The sequence below is a fragment of the Grammomys surdaster genome, unplaced genomic scaffold (assembly GCF_004785775.1).
Source record: "Grammomys surdaster isolate TR1022 unplaced genomic scaffold, NIH_TR_1.0 67, whole genome shotgun sequence".
NCBI lineage: Eukaryota > Metazoa > Chordata > Mammalia > Rodentia > Muridae > Grammomys > Grammomys surdaster.
This window is the reverse complement of record NW_021604569.1, coordinates 6,137,469-6,156,209: the sequence shown is the minus strand read 5'-3', so window position 1 is coordinate 6,156,209 and position 18,741 is coordinate 6,137,469. Positions and strand designations below refer to the sequence as shown.

General features: G+C 43.8%; 1 protein-coding gene across 9 annotated transcripts in view; it reads left to right on the top strand.

The window, feature by feature from the left end:
- Bcl11a (BAF chromatin remodeling complex subunit BCL11A) overlaps positions 1-18,296 on the top strand; it is a 95,433-nt gene extending 77,137 nt beyond the window's left edge. For 2 of the 9 annotated variants that reach the window (XM_028776851.1, XM_028776860.1), the window contains exons 3-5: positions 3,206-3,307; positions 8,153-9,895; positions 17,789-18,296. In XM_028776851.1, coding sequence (XP_028632684.1) covers positions 3,206-3,307; positions 8,153-9,895; positions 17,789-17,880 — 1,937 coding nt within the window. In that variant the 3' untranslated portion in view covers positions 17,881-18,296. Of the gene's footprint in view, positions 1-3,205; positions 3,308-8,152; positions 13,471-17,788 lie in introns of those variants that run through there. The other 7 variants (XM_028776866.1, XM_028776872.1, XM_028776827.1 and 4 more) reach the window with 5 other exon arrangements.
- Positions 18,297-18,741: the final 445 nt, after the last annotated feature.

Genomic DNA, 18,741 nt, shown 5'->3' with positions numbered 1-18,741 from the left:
ACATAGCTAGGCTGACCTGTACCAGTAGAAGTTGGTAACTCTGCCCAGTGAGTTAGAAGAATGAGAACTTGCTTTTCTTTTTGAAAATTAGTATTGTGTATTTTTGGTATGGGTAAGGGGGCTGCACATGTGTCATGACATATGGCGATCTGAGGACAACTTGTGGGAGTCAGTTCTTGGATTGAACTCAGGTTCTCAGGCAACAAGCACATTTACACTATCTCTCCTGCCCAAGAGAGCCTTCTTTATTAGCACTTCCTAGCAAGTGAAGACCACAGCAGAGGGAGCAGAGAAGGGGGAACACACACTAAAATCTGGGGACTAAATCAGGTCTTTACTGTGTTATGATTATGCACACGGCCATGGGCAGGACTTTCAAGCCCCCAGTCTCCCATTTGTAAAATGAAGAGACAGATGGGTGAGCACCGAGGTTTCATATGATGCCAAGAACAAAACTCCAAACAAACCACAAAGGTATCCACTCACATGCTTTGGTCACTGAGACCTCACTGGTCCCTGCTGCTCTGTGATGACCTTGTTTCTTGCTAATAGGTTAGCAGGCATCTAGCAATGCACCTGCACTGTCAAGCTGGAATTTGGCTGACAGCTCTCCCATTCCCTGTTGGAAGTACTGGAGTAGGGTCTCCTCCCAAAGTGGCAGGGGTTCAAGGACCTTGTTGCTTTAGTGCTGGGGTCATGGAAATACCTCAGATGTATGGTTTTCTGAGAAAAGAATTTCATGCTCTGCCACAGAAAAGCTCGTTGAGGCAAAGACAGGTGCAAGAGTGGATTCTCAGGTTTCTCCTTGAAAACTTCAAGAACTTAGCTGACAGTTTTTTTAAACCCCTATTCCCAATTTAGCACAAACAACAAAAGGTACACATATTTGTTTCTTGAACCAAGTCTCCCACAGTTACAGGCTCCTTTTTGTGGTTTTATTTTGAGCTTTGGTCCAAGAGGAGACAGTGTCTTCATAGATGGTCTAAGGCACAGGTTCTCAACCTTCCGAATGATGTGACCCCTTATTTCCTCATGTTGTGGTGACCCAAAGCTTAAGTTATTTTGTTACATCATAACTGTAATTTTGCTACTGATACGAATTGCAGTGTAAGATTTTGATATGCAGAATATCTGGCATGCGATCCCTGTGAAAGGGTAGTTCAACCTCCCATCCAAGGGGTCTCGCCTGTAGGTTGAGAACCACTGGTCTAAGGCTTGGTGTGCCTCTATTACAGCCCGGCAATAGCAGGTTCCTTCTGCAGGCCATTGTTATCCATCAGGTCCTCATATAAGGGAATCTGGTCCCACAGTCTCGACTCAAACTCAGTAACATGTGTATAAAGTGACAACAATGAAATTCTTAAACTTTCTCCACTTGTGATTGCTTTTCACCTAAGTTTTCAAATGAGTCTGTGTGCACTTTCATAAAAGAAATATAGAAATCAAACATTTACTTAAGATACGTTACAAGAAAATTTATTTTTAAACAATTATTTGGTATGCATATAATCGTTAACATTTATTAAAGACTAAAGCAAATTTGCATACTAATGAGATGGATGAGTGTATTTATTTTTACATAAGTAGCAATCTTGGCTTACTATTTGGTAGTACAGGATGGAGAGCATCTCTGTTTTTCAGAGTTCACTGATATTTTGGTTTTATAATCACTTACTGAGAACCCACTTCTCATAAATATATAGTTCAGAGTGGCAGGAGTGTGTGTAAGACTGTTTCAGAAGTTGTTGGAAGTTCCATCCTAATTCAAAGACAAAATTAGTGTTTTTTTCTCCTGAAACTCAAAAGTTAGTGATTCAAGTAATGTTTAAAATAAAATATTCTACGTACTACCATATAATCCAAAGGCAGGCTAATTTGCCATGCTGAAGAAGGGCAGTTGGAAAGTACTAGGTCTTAGTTCCCTGTGACTAAACCATTATGTTTCCAGAAGAGCAGACAACCCTGTATGTGCAGCTGAGAGCACGCAGTGATCTGGAGGCTGGGTCAGGCAGGCGGTGCTCCTGGTACTGTGATGCCTGAATGGTGGGCACAGAGTGACATGCACATAGTGTGTTTTGGAGCCAAGGCTGCAGCAACATGCAACACTGGGCAACCTCCAACAACTGAGACAGCCTTAGACACACTTGTGCCACTCTGAACTACGTATTTATGAGATGTAGGATCTCAGTGTTAGTTATTTGTTCTGAAGTGGGGTTGTGACACACACAGTGTAGGAAACTTGTGTCCTGGCGATGCTTTCCAGTGCTGTCACTGCTCACTCACCATCAAATTCAGCTTTTCTGAACTCCAACACATGACCTTCACCTGTCTTCCTCCATCGTGAGGTCATCCTCTCCAGGGACATTTAGTTGGGGTGTGTTTGGGAAGATGGGCACTGAGGATGTGATTCCCAGGGCTGAAGGTGCTTATATGGCTCTGTGATGCACACTCAGTGGTGAGAACTCGCCTTGCCTCAGGGTGTGCAGTGCTGCTGCTACTGGATACTGCTTTTTGTTTTTGTTTTGGTGGGGGGGATGCCACTTTGTCGAATTATCTGTTACCCTGAAGGGATATAAGGGTCTTGTGTAGAGTCATTTAAATGTTGAAAGTCTAACCTTCGTTCCTTGCTTTGTATTGTGGAAAGGCATACCTCCATGTGGTGTGCACTGACAGGACTATAGTGTACGGCCTGCCGAGTCCTGAGATACCTGTGGTTTGAGGAAGCTAAAGAGAGCTATTCCCTGGAAAAGAGAGTGGGTCACAAGCCTCCCCGTTTCCTTTTAGCCGATTGTTTGCATGGGGTTTGTCTAAAGTTGGTGGGTGCATGTAAACCAGCCTTGCAGATAAATTCCGGCTTTTTTCCAGGCCTACCCATGTTATTACCAATTTTCTCTTTGCTATTTATATATATCTTGTAACAATCAACTAACAACAAATAAGCAAAGGGACCCAAGAACCAGCCCCGGCTTCATACTTCAAACCAATCCCCCTCCTTGTTGTCCAAAAAGACCAAAATTAAAAACAAAACAAAACCGGTGGGGAACAGCTCTCCACTGCTGTTTGTTTGGGGCCCTGGGCCTGGTGCTATCTGCAAGGCTGCTGTAATGATGTTAATCTATTTTAATGGAAGGGAAATGTGATATCCTGTGGTTTACGATGCTCATTGTTTATGGCAGTGGTGCTTGATTCTGGGTTTCTTTCACAGATAAACTTCTGCACTGGAGGGGCCTGTCTTCCCCTCGATCTGCACACGGAGCTCTAATCCCCACGCCCGGGATGAGTGCAGAGTATGCCCCGCAGGGTATTTGTAAGTTGAACATTATCTCTTCTACAAATGTCCATGTGTATATTAGCCTTACTTTTTAAGCACTGAAGGGAGTTTCTTCTAACGCAGACTGGCACCTGCATGTGTATTAATCCATTTCTCACTTGACACCAGCTCCCCTCCCACCCATAGCCCAGAGAGTGAGACAGTGACTTTCTCTCCCCTTTGTTTTTTTTCCCCCTGCTCTTACCTGGCACCATGGCTGGTGGCTAAACCATCTCTGTGTCCACAGCCAATCTTATTGCTGGACACTCACTCCTACAGCCTTGTAGATGCTTTGACTTGTTTGGCATGCATCCTTGGGAGAGACCAGAATCACAGGCGATTTACAGTCACTCCGGAGGTATTACAATGCATGTTACTTATGCATTCACGTGTGTATCTGAATGTGGTATATTTACAGATACACGTGATATATATGTACATATATACACGCATAAAGATGCACATCGCATAGATTCTCTGTTTTTTCTCCTTATTTTAGAGGAAGATGTATGTGCAGAGATGTAGGTAAAATGTGAAGAGCCCACTGCCACCTTCTCACATGCATGTCTCCACCACCACTAACTTTTGCAGAAGGGATCTCTATAAAATTCAGATTTTTTTAATTTATAAACATGTTTTCTGAAAGACGTCTGAGAAACCAAGTTGGCTTTCTTCTCTGTGTAAAAGTGTGTGGTGTGAATCACGCACGGCCAAAGTGTTTGAAGGAGGAGTTCACTCCACCCCAAACACACGTGCGCACGAGTGAGCGCACACACACACACACACACACACACTCAGGCTCAGGAGAAAAGGGACACATAATATGGCAGCTAATGTTTATTTTCAAGAAAACAAAGAGCATAACAGGGTGTGGGGTGCAAAAGCTAAGGTTTACCAAGGAGGCTTCCTCTCAGGGGCAGGTCACTAGCCTCAGTCATCTTGGGAATGGTGTCTGCAAGGCAGGCCACGCACCTTGAGAGCAGATTCAAAGCCTCCTAGGTAATCCCAGGTAACAGGGACATTTTATAGGATTTCACAAGCCCTGGGGTCCCTAGGGCTGGGTGGTAGGGGTGGATGCTAAAGTGCCTCATCTTCTCTCCCATCCCCAAGCTGGGCCTGAGCCTAGCTTAGGTCACAGAACACAGAAAGTTTAGGTGTTGGTGTCACAGATTTGAGTCCCTGCAGGACAGCTGGGTGGAGTGCAGTTTTCCTTTGCTAAGGTTGCCTGGCGTCTGTACTTGGCTGAGAAGGGAGACTGAGGGAGACAGCGGAGGGCAGAGTTGAGAAGCCAACGGCTGCTGGCCAAGGACCTCCAGTTGATGGTTAGGAAGGCCGGAGGTCCTGCCCCCTCCACGATACTCTAAGAGTGTGCACTTACCAGTACAGGAGTAATCAGAAGAAGGCATGTGGCAATGGGCTTCGGGCTCCACATAGCCTTAGGACAAAGCTAGTGGCCATTCTCATCAGCTACGTGGACCAGCTGTCCCTTGGCTTTCAGAGCCCTTGGCCTTGTGGCCTCCTTGGCCGTGAAAGTGTAAAAGTGACTTAATTCACCCACTTGTCTCTGTTGCCAAAGCCTGCATTGAGGCTGCCATGGACCTTCCTTTCCAAGCCGTGCTGGGATTGTTATCTGGTTAGGTACACACATACATACATACGCACGCACGCACACACACGCACTCTGCATGTACACACACCTTTCTTTAAAGGTCCTTATTTTAATGCTTGTTTCACATATAGGAATGCCAAGGGACATTTCAGTTGTGCACCAAGTCACAAGCTAGTAAATGACATTCAGGGACCCTGTCACAGACCCCCTTGTTATTCAGAACTGTGAGGGCTCAGTCACATGACTCTCACATTGACGACACATGACACATTTAGAAATGGAGAGCGCTCCTTCTCATAAAATGAAATAAACTGAAAGTCAGTAAGTGGGTGGGCTAACAGCTGGGCTTAACCCTTTCCGTGCCCTGAGTTCTTGTTCTGGGGAGGGGCAGGGCTCAGTTTATTGCTTTAAATCAAAACAATCCTGGTAAATGCCCAAATGAAGCTCTCAAAGTGAGAAGTTGATTTTCATCAGAGTAAATGAAGAATATTATTATATTTTACACATCAATAAATCAATGTAGCCCTAATTTTGCCATGCAGGAAATCAATTCTGGTCTTTCTAAACCATCAAAGATGTTATGAACAAAGTAATTTCACAAATTACAGCGAGTAACACATTTATTGATGACTGCAGTTTAGGAACTTAGACTCTGTGAGCACTGTGATATAATGTGGTGCACCAGCATGAGCAGAGGGAAATGCAGATTGCGTGGTGAAATGGCAGTGCATCGTTTGCTATTAGTGGACTGGTAATAATTACCAGCTTCCGAGCGGCTCTTTCCGTGTAATCTTCAGTCATTGACATCGTGATTACAGTAGGTGCCCTTGTGGTCTAGAATATCTAGTTGATGGGAGCCTGGAAAGGCGACAGTGAAGGTTGTGTGTGTGTGCTCATTATAAGTTCAAAAGCTGTTTCCTCTGGCCCCACGTGTGAGGGGAAAGACAGCACCGTAGTGTTAACCTTCTGTAGCGAAACCACCCAACTGGCTCTGGAAAAAATGGACTTTCCTTAAGCCTCATGGAAAGCTATCAGATGAGACTCTCCACGTGCTTAGTATGCCCAGAATTTGGCACTTATCAGGGGCTTCATCTTGGCACATTTGAAACCATCATTGCTAATTATGGGCCCATTCCCAGGCTTTAAGAGATTATAAGGGTCAAATATGATCTTCAGGCATTTAGAGTGAGGAAAGTATTAAGGGTTTGCTTCAGCTGAGTGAAGCTCCTTTCTTTCTTAGTTACAGGCCTCTGATTGTTAGGCTAAATATATGATAGTGACCCAGAGTCCTTGGGAGGCAGAGGAAAGCCACGGAGGGTCACAGTGGTTGGAACCAGATTTTTTTCCTGACTATTTAGAGCCCAAGTCATTGTTCAACAACAACAAAAAAATTATGAAAATACTCTCATTGAAGCTTTTTATTTCTTTTTGAAGAAAAGAGGCAGATAATGTGATTCTAATGTCAGCATTTTCTTTCAAAATCTGTGCCTTTCTTCCTCCCTCCACATTAGACAAATGTTTGAAACCTAATTTTGGTATCTTCCCATCTAATCTTGTTAAGGAGATTTCCCCAGGAGTGGGCTATATTGAGTGAGACTATAAATGCATTGTAAAGTAAATTACAAGGTCGGGGCAGGAGTCCATTGTTTAGACAAGCGCTTGAGTGAGGCTGCCTTGTTTTGGAATATGAGTGTTTGGGGCTCCTGAGAAGACCTTGGCAGCTTTTCTTTCTGACTTGCTAAATGGAGGAATCATATAATTGATGAATTCCTCGTGCCCACTCCTTAGCTCCCTGGTGAATTTGGTCCCATTGAAAAAGTTACTTAGGAATGCTAGCCATGGGCTTCAGGGAGTCTTTTAGCCTTACATAGGGACAGAGAGTATTTCTCAGTTATATTTAAAGTGCTGGCCTTTTTTTTTTTAAAAAGTCCCTGGGCCATTAACTAGTCTCACCCTTGTCCCTAGGCCACTGTCTCTTTTGTGTTCTTAAATGCTGCAGTTGGCTGGTAAACTGTTGGTTGGTTGCTTCATAAACCCCATAGATATGTACACATATATAAACCTATATGGGACTATATATTTAAATTTAGCTATCAGAAAAAAAAATGAATGATTTTTGTGAAGTCAAGCTGGCCACCTCTTTGCCAAAGTGGCATTTACCACTCTCGGGTTCTTTTCAGTAAGAGAGAAACAATGTGACTTGAGCAGGCCCCTCTCCAGACAGCTTGGCCACTGGCCAACGAGTTGACTAGCTCAACTGTATCTTTCTGTTTCTTTCTCAACTGGAGCTGAGTCTCAGCCGAGGGCGCAGGATGTTGTATAATTTGGTTCACGTTGTTAGCCTCTCAAAATAATGAGGCGGCGGCTAGGGTAGCATTGCTCAGCCTGCCGCCTGTCATGGTGCTGGCTGCCGCCACTGCTCCTACAACCAGTATGCTGGGTCTGCTGAAGCTGGCACCAGCCACTCCTAACTTTCTACTCTCTCTTTTGTTGAACTGGGGTGAACGCCTAAGTTAAATCAGAATTACATTTTTCTTTTGAGATTTTAATCACAACACCTCCTTGAGATTAAACATGGGGTTATAGGATGTTAAGGACCCCTAACACAGACTTGGGATAAGAGAACATTGCCACTCTCTTTTGCAAAACCAACAGTTGGTGTGTTTTCAGTTGAACCGTGTAGGGCCAGGGAACTGTATTGATTTTTGACCTTGTCTTTTTGATATCTCTATGCAGTGATATTGCCTTGTTAGAAAGTTAAGCTCTCCTATGGCCCACGGAAAATGGACTAGGACTGGAGGAGTCAGGGTGTAGATGTTTCCCTGAGTGACATCACACTAATTCTGGCCTTGATCTGGTCCTGTCTCAGTATGCCATTTAACCAATGAGACAGTGGTGCATAGCTACAGTGACTTGCCCACAGCACAGCAAATGGAAGGCATTTGCTGAGACCCATAGAATGGAGAGCTCCTTTTACCAAAGCCTGAGCCAGTTAGGACTTTGTGCTATTTGGCTTGAATCTGGAACTGAGTTAAATGTCAGGAAGACCAATTTGACAAATATTTACTGGGATCCAGACTTGGAAGACAACATATAGGCACCAGGGTAGGTGGGTGAAGGCTGAGGCTTGAGGGATGGGGCCAGGAAAGGCTGGTTGTTGGAACATGAATAAGCAATTGCTGATGCCTGCCTCAGTGATTAAACATTGATGTTGGTGTTGTATTATTTTTCAGGTAAAGATGAGCCCAGCAGCTACACATGTACAACTTGCAAACAGCCATTCACCAGTGCATGGTTTCTCTTGCAACACGCACAGAACACTCATGGATTAAGAATCTACTTAGAAAGCGAACACGGAAGTCCCCTGACCCCGCGGGTTGGTATCCCTTCAGGACTAGGTGCAGAATGTCCTTCCCAGCCACCTCTCCATGGGATTCATATTGCAGACAATAACCCCTTTAACCTGCTAAGAATACCAGGATCAGTATCGAGAGAGGCTTCCGGCCTGGCAGAAGGGCGCTTTCCACCCACTCCCCCCCTGTTTAGTCCACCACCGAGACATCACTTGGACCCCCACCGCATAGAGCGCCTGGGGGCAGAAGAGATGGCCCTGGCCACCCATCACCCGAGTGCCTTTGACAGGGTGCTGCGGTTGAATCCAATGGCTATGGAGCCTCCCGCCATGGATTTCTCTAGGAGACTTAGAGAGCTGGCAGGGAACACGTCTAGTCCACCGCTGTCCCCAGGCCGGCCCAGCCCTATGCAAAGGTTACTGCAACCATTCCAGCCAGGTAGCAAGCCACCCTTCCTGGCGACGCCCCCACTCCCTCCTCTGCAATCCGCCCCTCCTCCCTCCCAGCCCCCGGTCAAGTCCAAGTCATGCGAGTTCTGCGGCAAGACGTTCAAATTTCAGAGCAACTTGGTGGTACACCGGCGCAGCCATACTGGCGAGAAGCCCTACAAGTGCAACCTGTGCGACCATGCATGCACACAGGCCAGCAAGCTGAAGCGCCACATGAAGACACACATGCACAAGTCGTCCCCCATGACAGTCAAGTCCGACGACGGCCTCTCCACAGCCAGCTCCCCGGAACCCGGCACCAGCGACCTGGTGGGCAGCGCCAGCAGTGCGCTCAAGTCAGTGGTGGCCAAGTTCAAGAGTGAGAATGACCCCAACTTGATCCCAGAGAACGGGGATGAGGAGGAAGAGGAGGACGACGAGGAAGAAGAAGAAGAGGAGGAAGAGGAGGAGGAGGAGCTGACGGAGAGCGAGAGGGTGGACTACGGCTTCGGGCTGAGCCTGGAGGCTGCGCGCCACCATGAGAACAGCTCTCGGGGCGCAGTGGTGGGCGTGGGCGACGAGGGCCGCGCCCTACCCGATGTCATGCAGGGCATGGTGCTTAGCTCCATGCAGCACTTCAGCGAGGCCTTCCACCAGGTCCTGGGCGAGAAGCATAAGCGCAGCCACCTGGCTGAGGCCGAGGGCCATAGGGACACTTGCGACGAAGACTCGGTGGCCGGCGAGTCGGACCGCATAGACGATGGCACTGTTAATGGTCGTGGCTGCTCTCCTGGCGAATCGGCTTCGGGGGGTCTGTCCAAAAAGCTGCTGCTGGGTAGCCCCAGCTCGCTGAGCCCCTTCTCCAAGCGCATCAAGCTGGAGAAGGAGTTTGACCTGCCCCCGGCCGCGATGCCTAACACGGAGAACGTGTACTCGCAGTGGCTCGCTGGCTATGCGGCCTCCAGGCAGCTCAAAGATCCCTTCCTTACCTTCGGAGACTCCAGACAATCGCCTTTTGCCTCCTCGTCAGAGCACTCCTCGGAGAACGGGAGCTTGCGCTTCTCCACACCGCCCGGGGAGCTGGACGGAGGGATCTCGGGGCGCAGCGGCACGGGAAGTGGAGGGAGCACGCCCCATATTAGTGGTCCGGGCCCGGGCAGGCCCAGCTCAAAAGAGGGCAGACGCAGCGACACTTGTGAGTACTGTGGGAAAGTCTTCAAGAACTGTAGCAATCTCACTGTCCACAGGAGAAGCCACACGGGCGAAAGGCCTTATAAATGCGAGCTGTGCAACTATGCCTGTGCCCAGAGTAGCAAGCTCACCAGGCACATGAAAACGCATGGCCAGGTGGGGAAGGACGTTTACAAATGTGAAATTTGTAAGATGCCTTTTAGCGTGTACAGTACCCTGGAGAAACACATGAAAAAATGGCACAGTGATCGAGTGTTGAATAATGATATAAAAACTGAATAGAGGTATATTAATACCCCTCCCTCACTCCCACCTGATGACCCTCTTTTCACCCCTTCCCCATTGTCCTTCCAGCCCTACTCCCTGTAGGATTTTTTCTAGTCCCATGTGATCAAACAAACAAACAAACAACAGAAGTAATGGAAGCTAAGAATATGAATGAGTGCTTGTCACCAGCACACCTGGTTTTTTGTTTTTTGCTTTGTTTTGTTTTTTTTCCTTTTCTTCTTTTTCTTCTTTTTTTAATTTTAATTTTTTTATGTTTTCACCGTTTGAATGCATGTTTGGGGCAATACTATTGCATTTTACGCAAACTTTGAGCCTTTCTCTTGTGCAATAATTTACATGTTGTGTATGTTGTTTCTTTTCCCCTTAACGTAGACAGCATGTATGGTATGTTATGGCTATTTTAAATTGTCCCTAATTCATTATGAGCAAACATGTTGCTGTTTCCAGTTCCGTTCTGAGAGTGTGAGAGAGGGAGGGTAAAAACCAAACCATGCTGCATACTTCTGTAATACATATCATGTACAGCTTTATTTTATAACATGAGGAGGGAAACAGTTTGGGTTAACTAACCCTCTACAGACAGAACAAATAGCACTGGAAAAAAAACCGTGCTAAATGTCTGTCTCTAAAGGGTTACATGTATTAATTGGAGAGGGAATAAGGCCTTGAACTGACAAATTAACAGAAGAACAAGTTGATTCTATCATTTGGCTTTTAAAATGAGTGCCTTGGATCTATTCAAACCATGATGATGGTTTTTCCTGCTTGTTATAAACTTGTAGCTTAATCCAGCATTGGGTGAGGTAATAAACTTTAGGACCTAGCATGTAATTCTGTGTTGTATTTCTCACAACAATGGCTACCTAAAAATATGACCCATTATGTCCTAGCTAATCATCGATTTTTGCCTTTAACTTTGTGAACAAAACCTGATTATTTATACTAGTATAAAAGCTACTTTGCTCCTGATGAAAGCGTAAAAGAAATGGGCTGCTTTGCCTAAAGTTTCATTTTATTTTTTTTAAATGGTTATCAAATTGAATGTGAAACGTGCAAAGGCCCTGGAATGTGGTGAAATACATTAGCAAGGAGTTCATCTTATGACAACTCTTTTTAAAATAATACATTTAATGAAATTCTGGCGCCAAAAGAAGTAGATCCAGCTCCAGTTGGTTGTCAAATGGACAATCAAATGATAAACTTAGCCCGTTAGAGGACATTTGAAACAGGCTGATATGGTGAGAGAGGGAGAGAGAGAGAGAGAGAGAGAGAGAGAGAGAGAGAGAGAAAGAAAGAAACAGAAAACAGTAAGTGATTGGTTAGCACAATGTGGTACTGTTTGCCATTTGAAACTAGAACAGGAGTACAAGCAACTAGTGATACGATGATGATTAACTATGAACCTCTAAGACTTACATTTAATGTGACCGTCTTCAAAAAGAAGAGGAAGACCTTTAAAAGCAGCAGTATCTATGTCTGTGCACCCTGGAAGTTGTATCATTTCTTTTCCATACACTGTGTGCTATTTGTGTTAACATGGAAGAGGATTCGTTGTTTTTATTTTATTTTATTCTTTCTTTTTTTCTTTTTAAATTCCTTCTTTGTTTTAAGCTAGCATCTGCCCCAGTTGGTGTTCAAATAGCACTTGACTCTGCCTGTGATACCTGTATCTTTTCTCTAATCAGAGATACAGAGGTTGAGTATAAAATAAACCTGCTCAGATAGGACAATTCAGTGCACTGTACAGTTTTCCCAGTTTACAGGTCTTTATTAAGGGAAACGTTGCAAGAATGCTGAAAAAAATTGAACACAATCTCAATGATGAGCATTAAAAAATAATAAAAAAAAATCTAAAAAAAAAAAAAAAACTAAGACAAACGTTGCCAGCCATTTACTTGACTAATGAGCTTACTCACTTGGACGCAACATTGCAAGCGCTGTGAATGGAACAACACACTTAACATAGAAACGAATGACTTTCGCTTCTACAGTGCAAGGATTTTTGTACAAAACTTTTTTAAGTATAAATGTTAAGAAAAGAATTTTTAAAAAGACACTTCATTATGTTTAGGGGGGAACAGCATTTTAGGGTTCCATTGTCTTGGTGGTGTTACAAGACCTGTTATCCATTTAAAAATGGTAGTGGAAATTTTATGCCTTGGATCACACACCGCTCTTCAGGTTGTAAAAAAAAAATACATGGGGAAAGGTTTAAGATTATATAGTACTTAAATATAGGAAAATGCACACTCATGTTGGTTCCTATGCTAAAACACATTTATGGTCTTTTTTCTGTATTTCTAGAATGGTATTTGAATTAAATGTTCATCTAGTGTTAGGCACTATAGTATTTATATTGAAGCTTGTATTTTTAACTGTTGCTTGTTCACTCAAAAGGTATCAATGTACCTTTTTGTTAGTAGAAAAAAAAGACAGGCTGCCACAGTATATTTTTTTAATTTGGCAGGATAATATAGTGAAAATTATTTGTATGCTGAGAGAGAGAGAGAGAGAGAGAGAGAGAGAGAGAGAGAGAGAGAGAGAGAGAGAGGTGACATTGTACAGAGAAGCCATATAATGGCGGTTTGGGGAGCCTGCTAGAATGTCACATGGATGGCTGTCATAGGGGTTGTACATATCCTTTTTTTCCCTTTTCCTGCTGCCATGCTGTATGCAGTACTGCAAGCTAATAGCGTTGGTTTGTTATGTAGTGTGCTTTTGGCCCTCCTTCCCGATCACCCGACATTCCAGCATCTTACCTTCATATGCAGTAAAAGAAAGAAAAAAAAAAAGGAAAAAAAACAACAACAATGTTTTGCAGTTTTTTTCATTGCCAAAATCTAAATGGTGCTTTATATTTAGATTGGAAAGAATTTCATATGCAAAGCATATTAAAGAGAAAGCCCGCTTTAGTCAATACTTTTTTGTAAATGGCAATGCAGAATATTTTGTTATTGGCCTTTTCTATTCCTGTAATGAAAGCTGTTTGTCGTAACTTGAAATTTTATCTTTTACTATGGGAGTCACTATTTATTATTGCTTATACGCCCTGTTCAAAACAGAGGCACTTAATTTGATCTTTTATTTTTCTCTGTTTTTATTATTTTTTTTATTTGGATGACCAAAGGTCATTGCAACCTGGCTTTTTACTGTATTTGTTTCTGGTCTTTGTTAAGTTCTATTGGAAAAACCACTGTCTGTGTTTTTTTGGCAGTTGTCTGCATTAACCTGTTCATACACCCATTTTGTCCCTTTATTGAAAAAAAATAAAAAAATTAAAGTACAATGTAAGCTTCTTGTGTCCTCATTTGACACACTCTGTAAATTACTTTCAACAAAATAACAGGTTTTGAGAGAAGGCCAGTCAGTCTTTTTCAGGGTCATCTCTATGGGCATTTTGATGTGTGTATTATACCCTAAAGGAGCATAATATTCTTACTATTATTAAATAGACATACCTCAAGCCATGGAAGTAGTTTTAGGCATTTACAGTTTTAGATCAGTTGGAAGGAAATTCCTGTGCACTGTTCAAACCTTCTGCTCCGTCTTTAGCGGGATCCACTAGGTATCTGTGAGTGAGTCCAGGAGCTGCCCCTCAGTTGTCTCCTTTGGAATTTCTGCTGTGCCTGTTGTGTCTAAAAGTCCTTTCTGTTCTTCCATTATTTCCCTGTTTTAGAGTGTGATGCTAAAAAAGAGGGTCCTTAAACAAATAGCTCCCTATTCTGCATAATGACCTTTCCTCATAATAAAAATCACCTTTCCCCTCCACCCTAAACATCCAGGAACAAAGGCAGCAAATATATTAAATCCGTAAAATAATAATAATAAAATGAGGGGAGGAAAATTATAGGAAGAATAAAACAGAAACCAGAAGCCAAGGGTGAGTCAGAGAGAGCTAGGTCTTGGGAGGCCACTGCTGTGCACCTAAGATGCACCATGATTTGCCTTGTGGTTCTGAAATCCTATAGTCTTTACATGCTGCAGATTGTTTTAGGCATATGCATATATATATATATCCCGCTGGTGGCAAATGAGGGTAGATAGATAACCCTTTAATTAATTATCTTTTCATATTTTGCAATGGCTTGAAAGACAGGTTAGGTCTGTTTTGAAAGCCCGCTCCTTAGAACTCTGTGTTGTTGGTTTTCCAACTACTGCATGCTGCAGCATCAGTTTGCTTTATTATATATACAGCCCGTGCCTCTGTGGTGCTGTCTCCCTGTTCCCAGTGTAGGTGAATGGTCCAACAGTAATCTTTTTTTTTTTTTTATTATTTTTGTAAAACTCCAAACAAAAGCTGTTCTGTTGTCCTCCCGTGGTAGCGTTTTTGTTGTGTGGTTCTTTCCCAGTGGTGACTATGAAGTGGCCTTTCCGTGTAATGCCTTTTATCCCAGGCCAGGAGACTTTTATCTTTTTAAGTAGTGATAAAGTAAGGTGTTTGGCTCTTATTTTTATTTTTAAGTCAGTTTGAGTGGGAAAGGGGACCTCACCAAGGGGAGTTGGAAGAATTTATTGCACAGGTGGTGAGATGGGATGGGATGGGAATCAGGCACCTTTGGAGAAGTTGGTATTTGTCAGTGAACTGAGGAAAGATACCTGTGTTTTCAGCTGGGTATTAAACTGATTCCAAAACAAATAAAAATATTTCCTTGTGCCTTGTCACCTGTAGATGACAAGATGGTGATGACGATGCCTCACCATATTTAATACCCACACAGCTTCTGCATGTCCCCATTGTGCTTTCGAGGGGAGCTCAGAGTGCAGCTGTGCAGATTTTATATACAGTACTTATTTTAATTCCTCAGTATATGATGCTCTTAGCGTAATTAGATTTTGCATCCTGACAGACAGAATTAATGGTGAATACGATATTCTTATAGGTTGAGATATCTTAAATCAAATTGGGAACAGGGAGGGGCACAAATATCTGGTGATAAATCACAGATTATGTTTGATTTACATGGTCCCAAAGTTAAATAAATTTGTTGGGAGACAGCTTCCTCAGGCTTCATCGTCTTCTGACTTATTGCAACCTTCTGATAAAATATTTCCAAAGCTCAGGAAGCAATGGGGGCATGGAACTTTAGACACCAAGAATAGAACTTCCACGTGACATTTCCTATTCTGAACCCAAACCCTTTCAATTGTATAGGAAGGAATCTAAAAATACAAGTTTCCCACCGTTGCATACATTGCTATCACCGAGAATTCTCAGTTAAGGTTTGTAAGTCTTGGCATACCGGTAGAATGTTTGTGAACCCCTGGTGCCTAGTATGCTCCAAAGGGAGTTTTGTTTTTGAAAAGCTCTCTATTTGAGAAAAAAAAAAACTTTACAAGCAGGAACACAGCAAATGCTATTATTGCACATTTTAATCTCTAAATGCTCCAGTGTGAGTGGGCCCTTCCTGAGACCATTTTTTCTCCCTGCTTGTAGGATCTTCAGGAAGTCTGAATCCAACATGTTTTAAAGGTTGCTAAGATGTGGGGTGAACATGGTACTCCTAGTGTACCAGCCGTAGCAGAAGTGTGAAGTAGTTGATTTCTTTCCCTTGGGGTGTTCTGTGGATAAAACTGTTTATTTAAATACCATTTTTGTATATGCAATAAGTCCATATTGTATATATCCATAATGGTTAAAGTGAGAACTCAGAAAGAAGTGGTGTCGGGAAGGGCGAACTAGATGCCATTTCCTCTGCAAAAATAAGGAGACAAGGCTGCTTATCCAGACACTAGGAGCTGGGCTGAAAGGCACCAGGATTATTTGGGACCATCCTGAAAAGAAATCGAGAAGCCCCCTGGGCTGTTCTTGACCTCCTAGCACCTCACCCTGAGAGTTAGGGAGGAAATACAGTGTTTTCTGTATTTATACTCCTGCCCGCCCCCACAAGCATGGTTGCTGATCCCTGCGGTCGTCCTTTGGAATGGTTACTTCCTTGTCCCCTGGACTAGCAGGTTCAGAAGTTTTTAAGTTGTGGGGATTTTGCTGCGATTGGCAGTGCTCTTTCAACCTACTTGGGGAATTATTTTTTGAGAGAACAATATCAGTGAAAGCCATAATTTCTATTCAATGTCTTCCTGAGCATCTCCCAAGGCTTGCCCAGAACTTTTTTTTTTTTTTTTTTTAAAGAAACAGACACTAGACACTAGAAGCCAAGGGCTGTATCCCAGGGCTGCTGCCCCAGTACACTGTAGACATGGGTGCTTGGCCCATTTGCTTTCCTGCAAACTCATTATCCTGTTAGCCCACTATCATTCAGTACAGCACAGGGAATCAGCCTGATACTGATTCCCTGTGCCACAGGAGCAGCAGATTCCTCCCTCCCTCCCTCCCAAATGGGAAAAGGAGCCAGTACAGTTCACAAGGGTCATTGCATTTAAGTAACCAGATTTGACTGAGCACAACGCGATGATTGATCCAAGTACTGTTTTTCCTTTCTGTCACAAGGCAAAAAGTATGTAAGGAGGACACGTCAATCTATCGTATTTTTCAGAGACAATGAAGAAAGGCAAATTAAACACCTTCCCCAACATTTCTTCTAATGCAGAAGCCCCTGGATACCTAGGGGGGGCTGGGTGTGTTTTTGAATAACAAGGAATACGGTACATGCTTATGCTGTGCTTTACCTATTCGATCTTTAAATACAAATAGTGGGTCAAACAAAGGGGGTTGGAGGGGCCTCTAAAAAGGCCTCATGGGCAGTGCTAGCACTGGGCCAGGGTGAGATTCCCCAGAGTCCACTGGGTCACAGCAGGCCCCTCAGTCCATGTCTCCACTGCTCAGGGGGGCTATATGGGAAGACAGCTGAGCTCCAGACCCCAGGCCTCCTGCCTGGTGGAGTCAGGGGAGAAGAGGCCCCAGGCCCCTGAAATTTCAGGTTACCATGGCAACGAGGCCTGTAATGGCACAGTAGTAACCATCCTCCCCAGCACATCTGGACTCTGAGGTCGCTGCGTCAAGTCAATGCCCACAGCAAAGGGGGATCCTGGAGGAACACTGCCACTCCTGTCCCTCCACCATTACCGTTTCCCATGACACACAAAAGGCAAATAAAATCCCTCATGTTTGAAAGAAACTACAGGCAGTTTGGGTGCAATTTGAGGGCAACTCTTGGGTTCTGGTTTCCTCTTGAGAGACTGTTCACCTCTTGTAAATCGTTGGCTGCCTTGACGTTGGTGACATTTCATGTTTTTGTTAAGCTGCTTTTACATCAGTTTTGATTTTTGTTTCTTTATAATTTTATTATCATTTTAAGAAAGTGTTTCCCTCCCCTCCTCCCTCTCCCACTATCCTTGACCAAAGGACTGTTTGCTACTATGTTTTCTCAGTTGTAAGGAAGAGAGTTTCCTTCCAGGTGTGTCCCAAGTTTGGTAGGACTTCCACGTGTTGGGGTAGGGAGTCTGGGTCCTTGGGGTAAAAAGGAGGGAGGTGTGGGAAAGCACCTTGGCGGTGGGAATATCCAGGGACGGGAGAGTACATTTGAGATCACGGCAGTGGCTCAACCTGTGGTTCATTTAAGTCATAATTTTAAAAAGCTAGCAAGCGACCAGAAAGTCACCAGGCCAAGTCACACTGTACCTTTTCCTTCCTCTGTCTCCAACCTCTTTCCAGGTCCTTCATACACCCCCGTTCGGCGTAGTACCCCGCGAGCTCAAGATGTGTGGCAGTTTTCGGATGGAAGCTCAAGAGCCCTTAAGTTCTGAGAAACTTTGAAGCCCCCAGGGGCGGGGTGGACATGCGCCGCCCAGCCGACGTCAGCGTGCTCCGTCATCCTGCTAGATTGTGATGTTTTCTGACAGTAGCCTCCAAGAAGACAAGAGTCCTGCCGAGTCCTCCCAGCCTGGGCCTGCAGTGCCATTTTATTTATATTTTTTAATAAAACGTAAAAACAAACAAAAAAAACCAGACCCACATTGGAACAGTGAATCCGTCCCATCCAGAGGGCCCTCGGACTGCCGCAGTCAGGGCGATGTCCAACCCTTTTGAAACCAGCCAACCTAATTACCCGTATTGTGGAGATGAGCATGAGCCCCTAACCCCTCGTTTCTATACATTCTATGTTGTCTTTTAAAAAGTGTGCTTAACATTGACATAATAAATGTTGGAGCTTTAGGCAGTGTGTGCTTGTTTTTTTAATTTTTAATGCTCGTAAGACAATGTGGCTGCTTCAGGCTTTAAGTCTGTGTACCTGTTTCTTTCAGAAGCTCATAGGGCAGGCCGAAGGATCAGACTCAAATGCTGGGCAGGAGATGTAGAAGAGGAAGTAGGCTTTTCAGATGGCATACATTTTCAAAGAGAATCAAAATGCAAAACTATGGAATAAATCATAGTAATATCATAATTAATGTAGTAGTATTGCTGTTTATTAATGCTGACGTGTGGTTTTCCTGTCTGACTTATAATTTGCATACTATTAAATAATGCATAAATACAGCACACTGAATGCTCTTTTTCAAATATATGCTTTTGGTGACTACCATGTAGGATCTGAATTTGTCTGTAATGCAGTTCAAGAACGATGACACTGCTGGATAAATGGTAAATGTCAGGAGTTGCTTATGAAA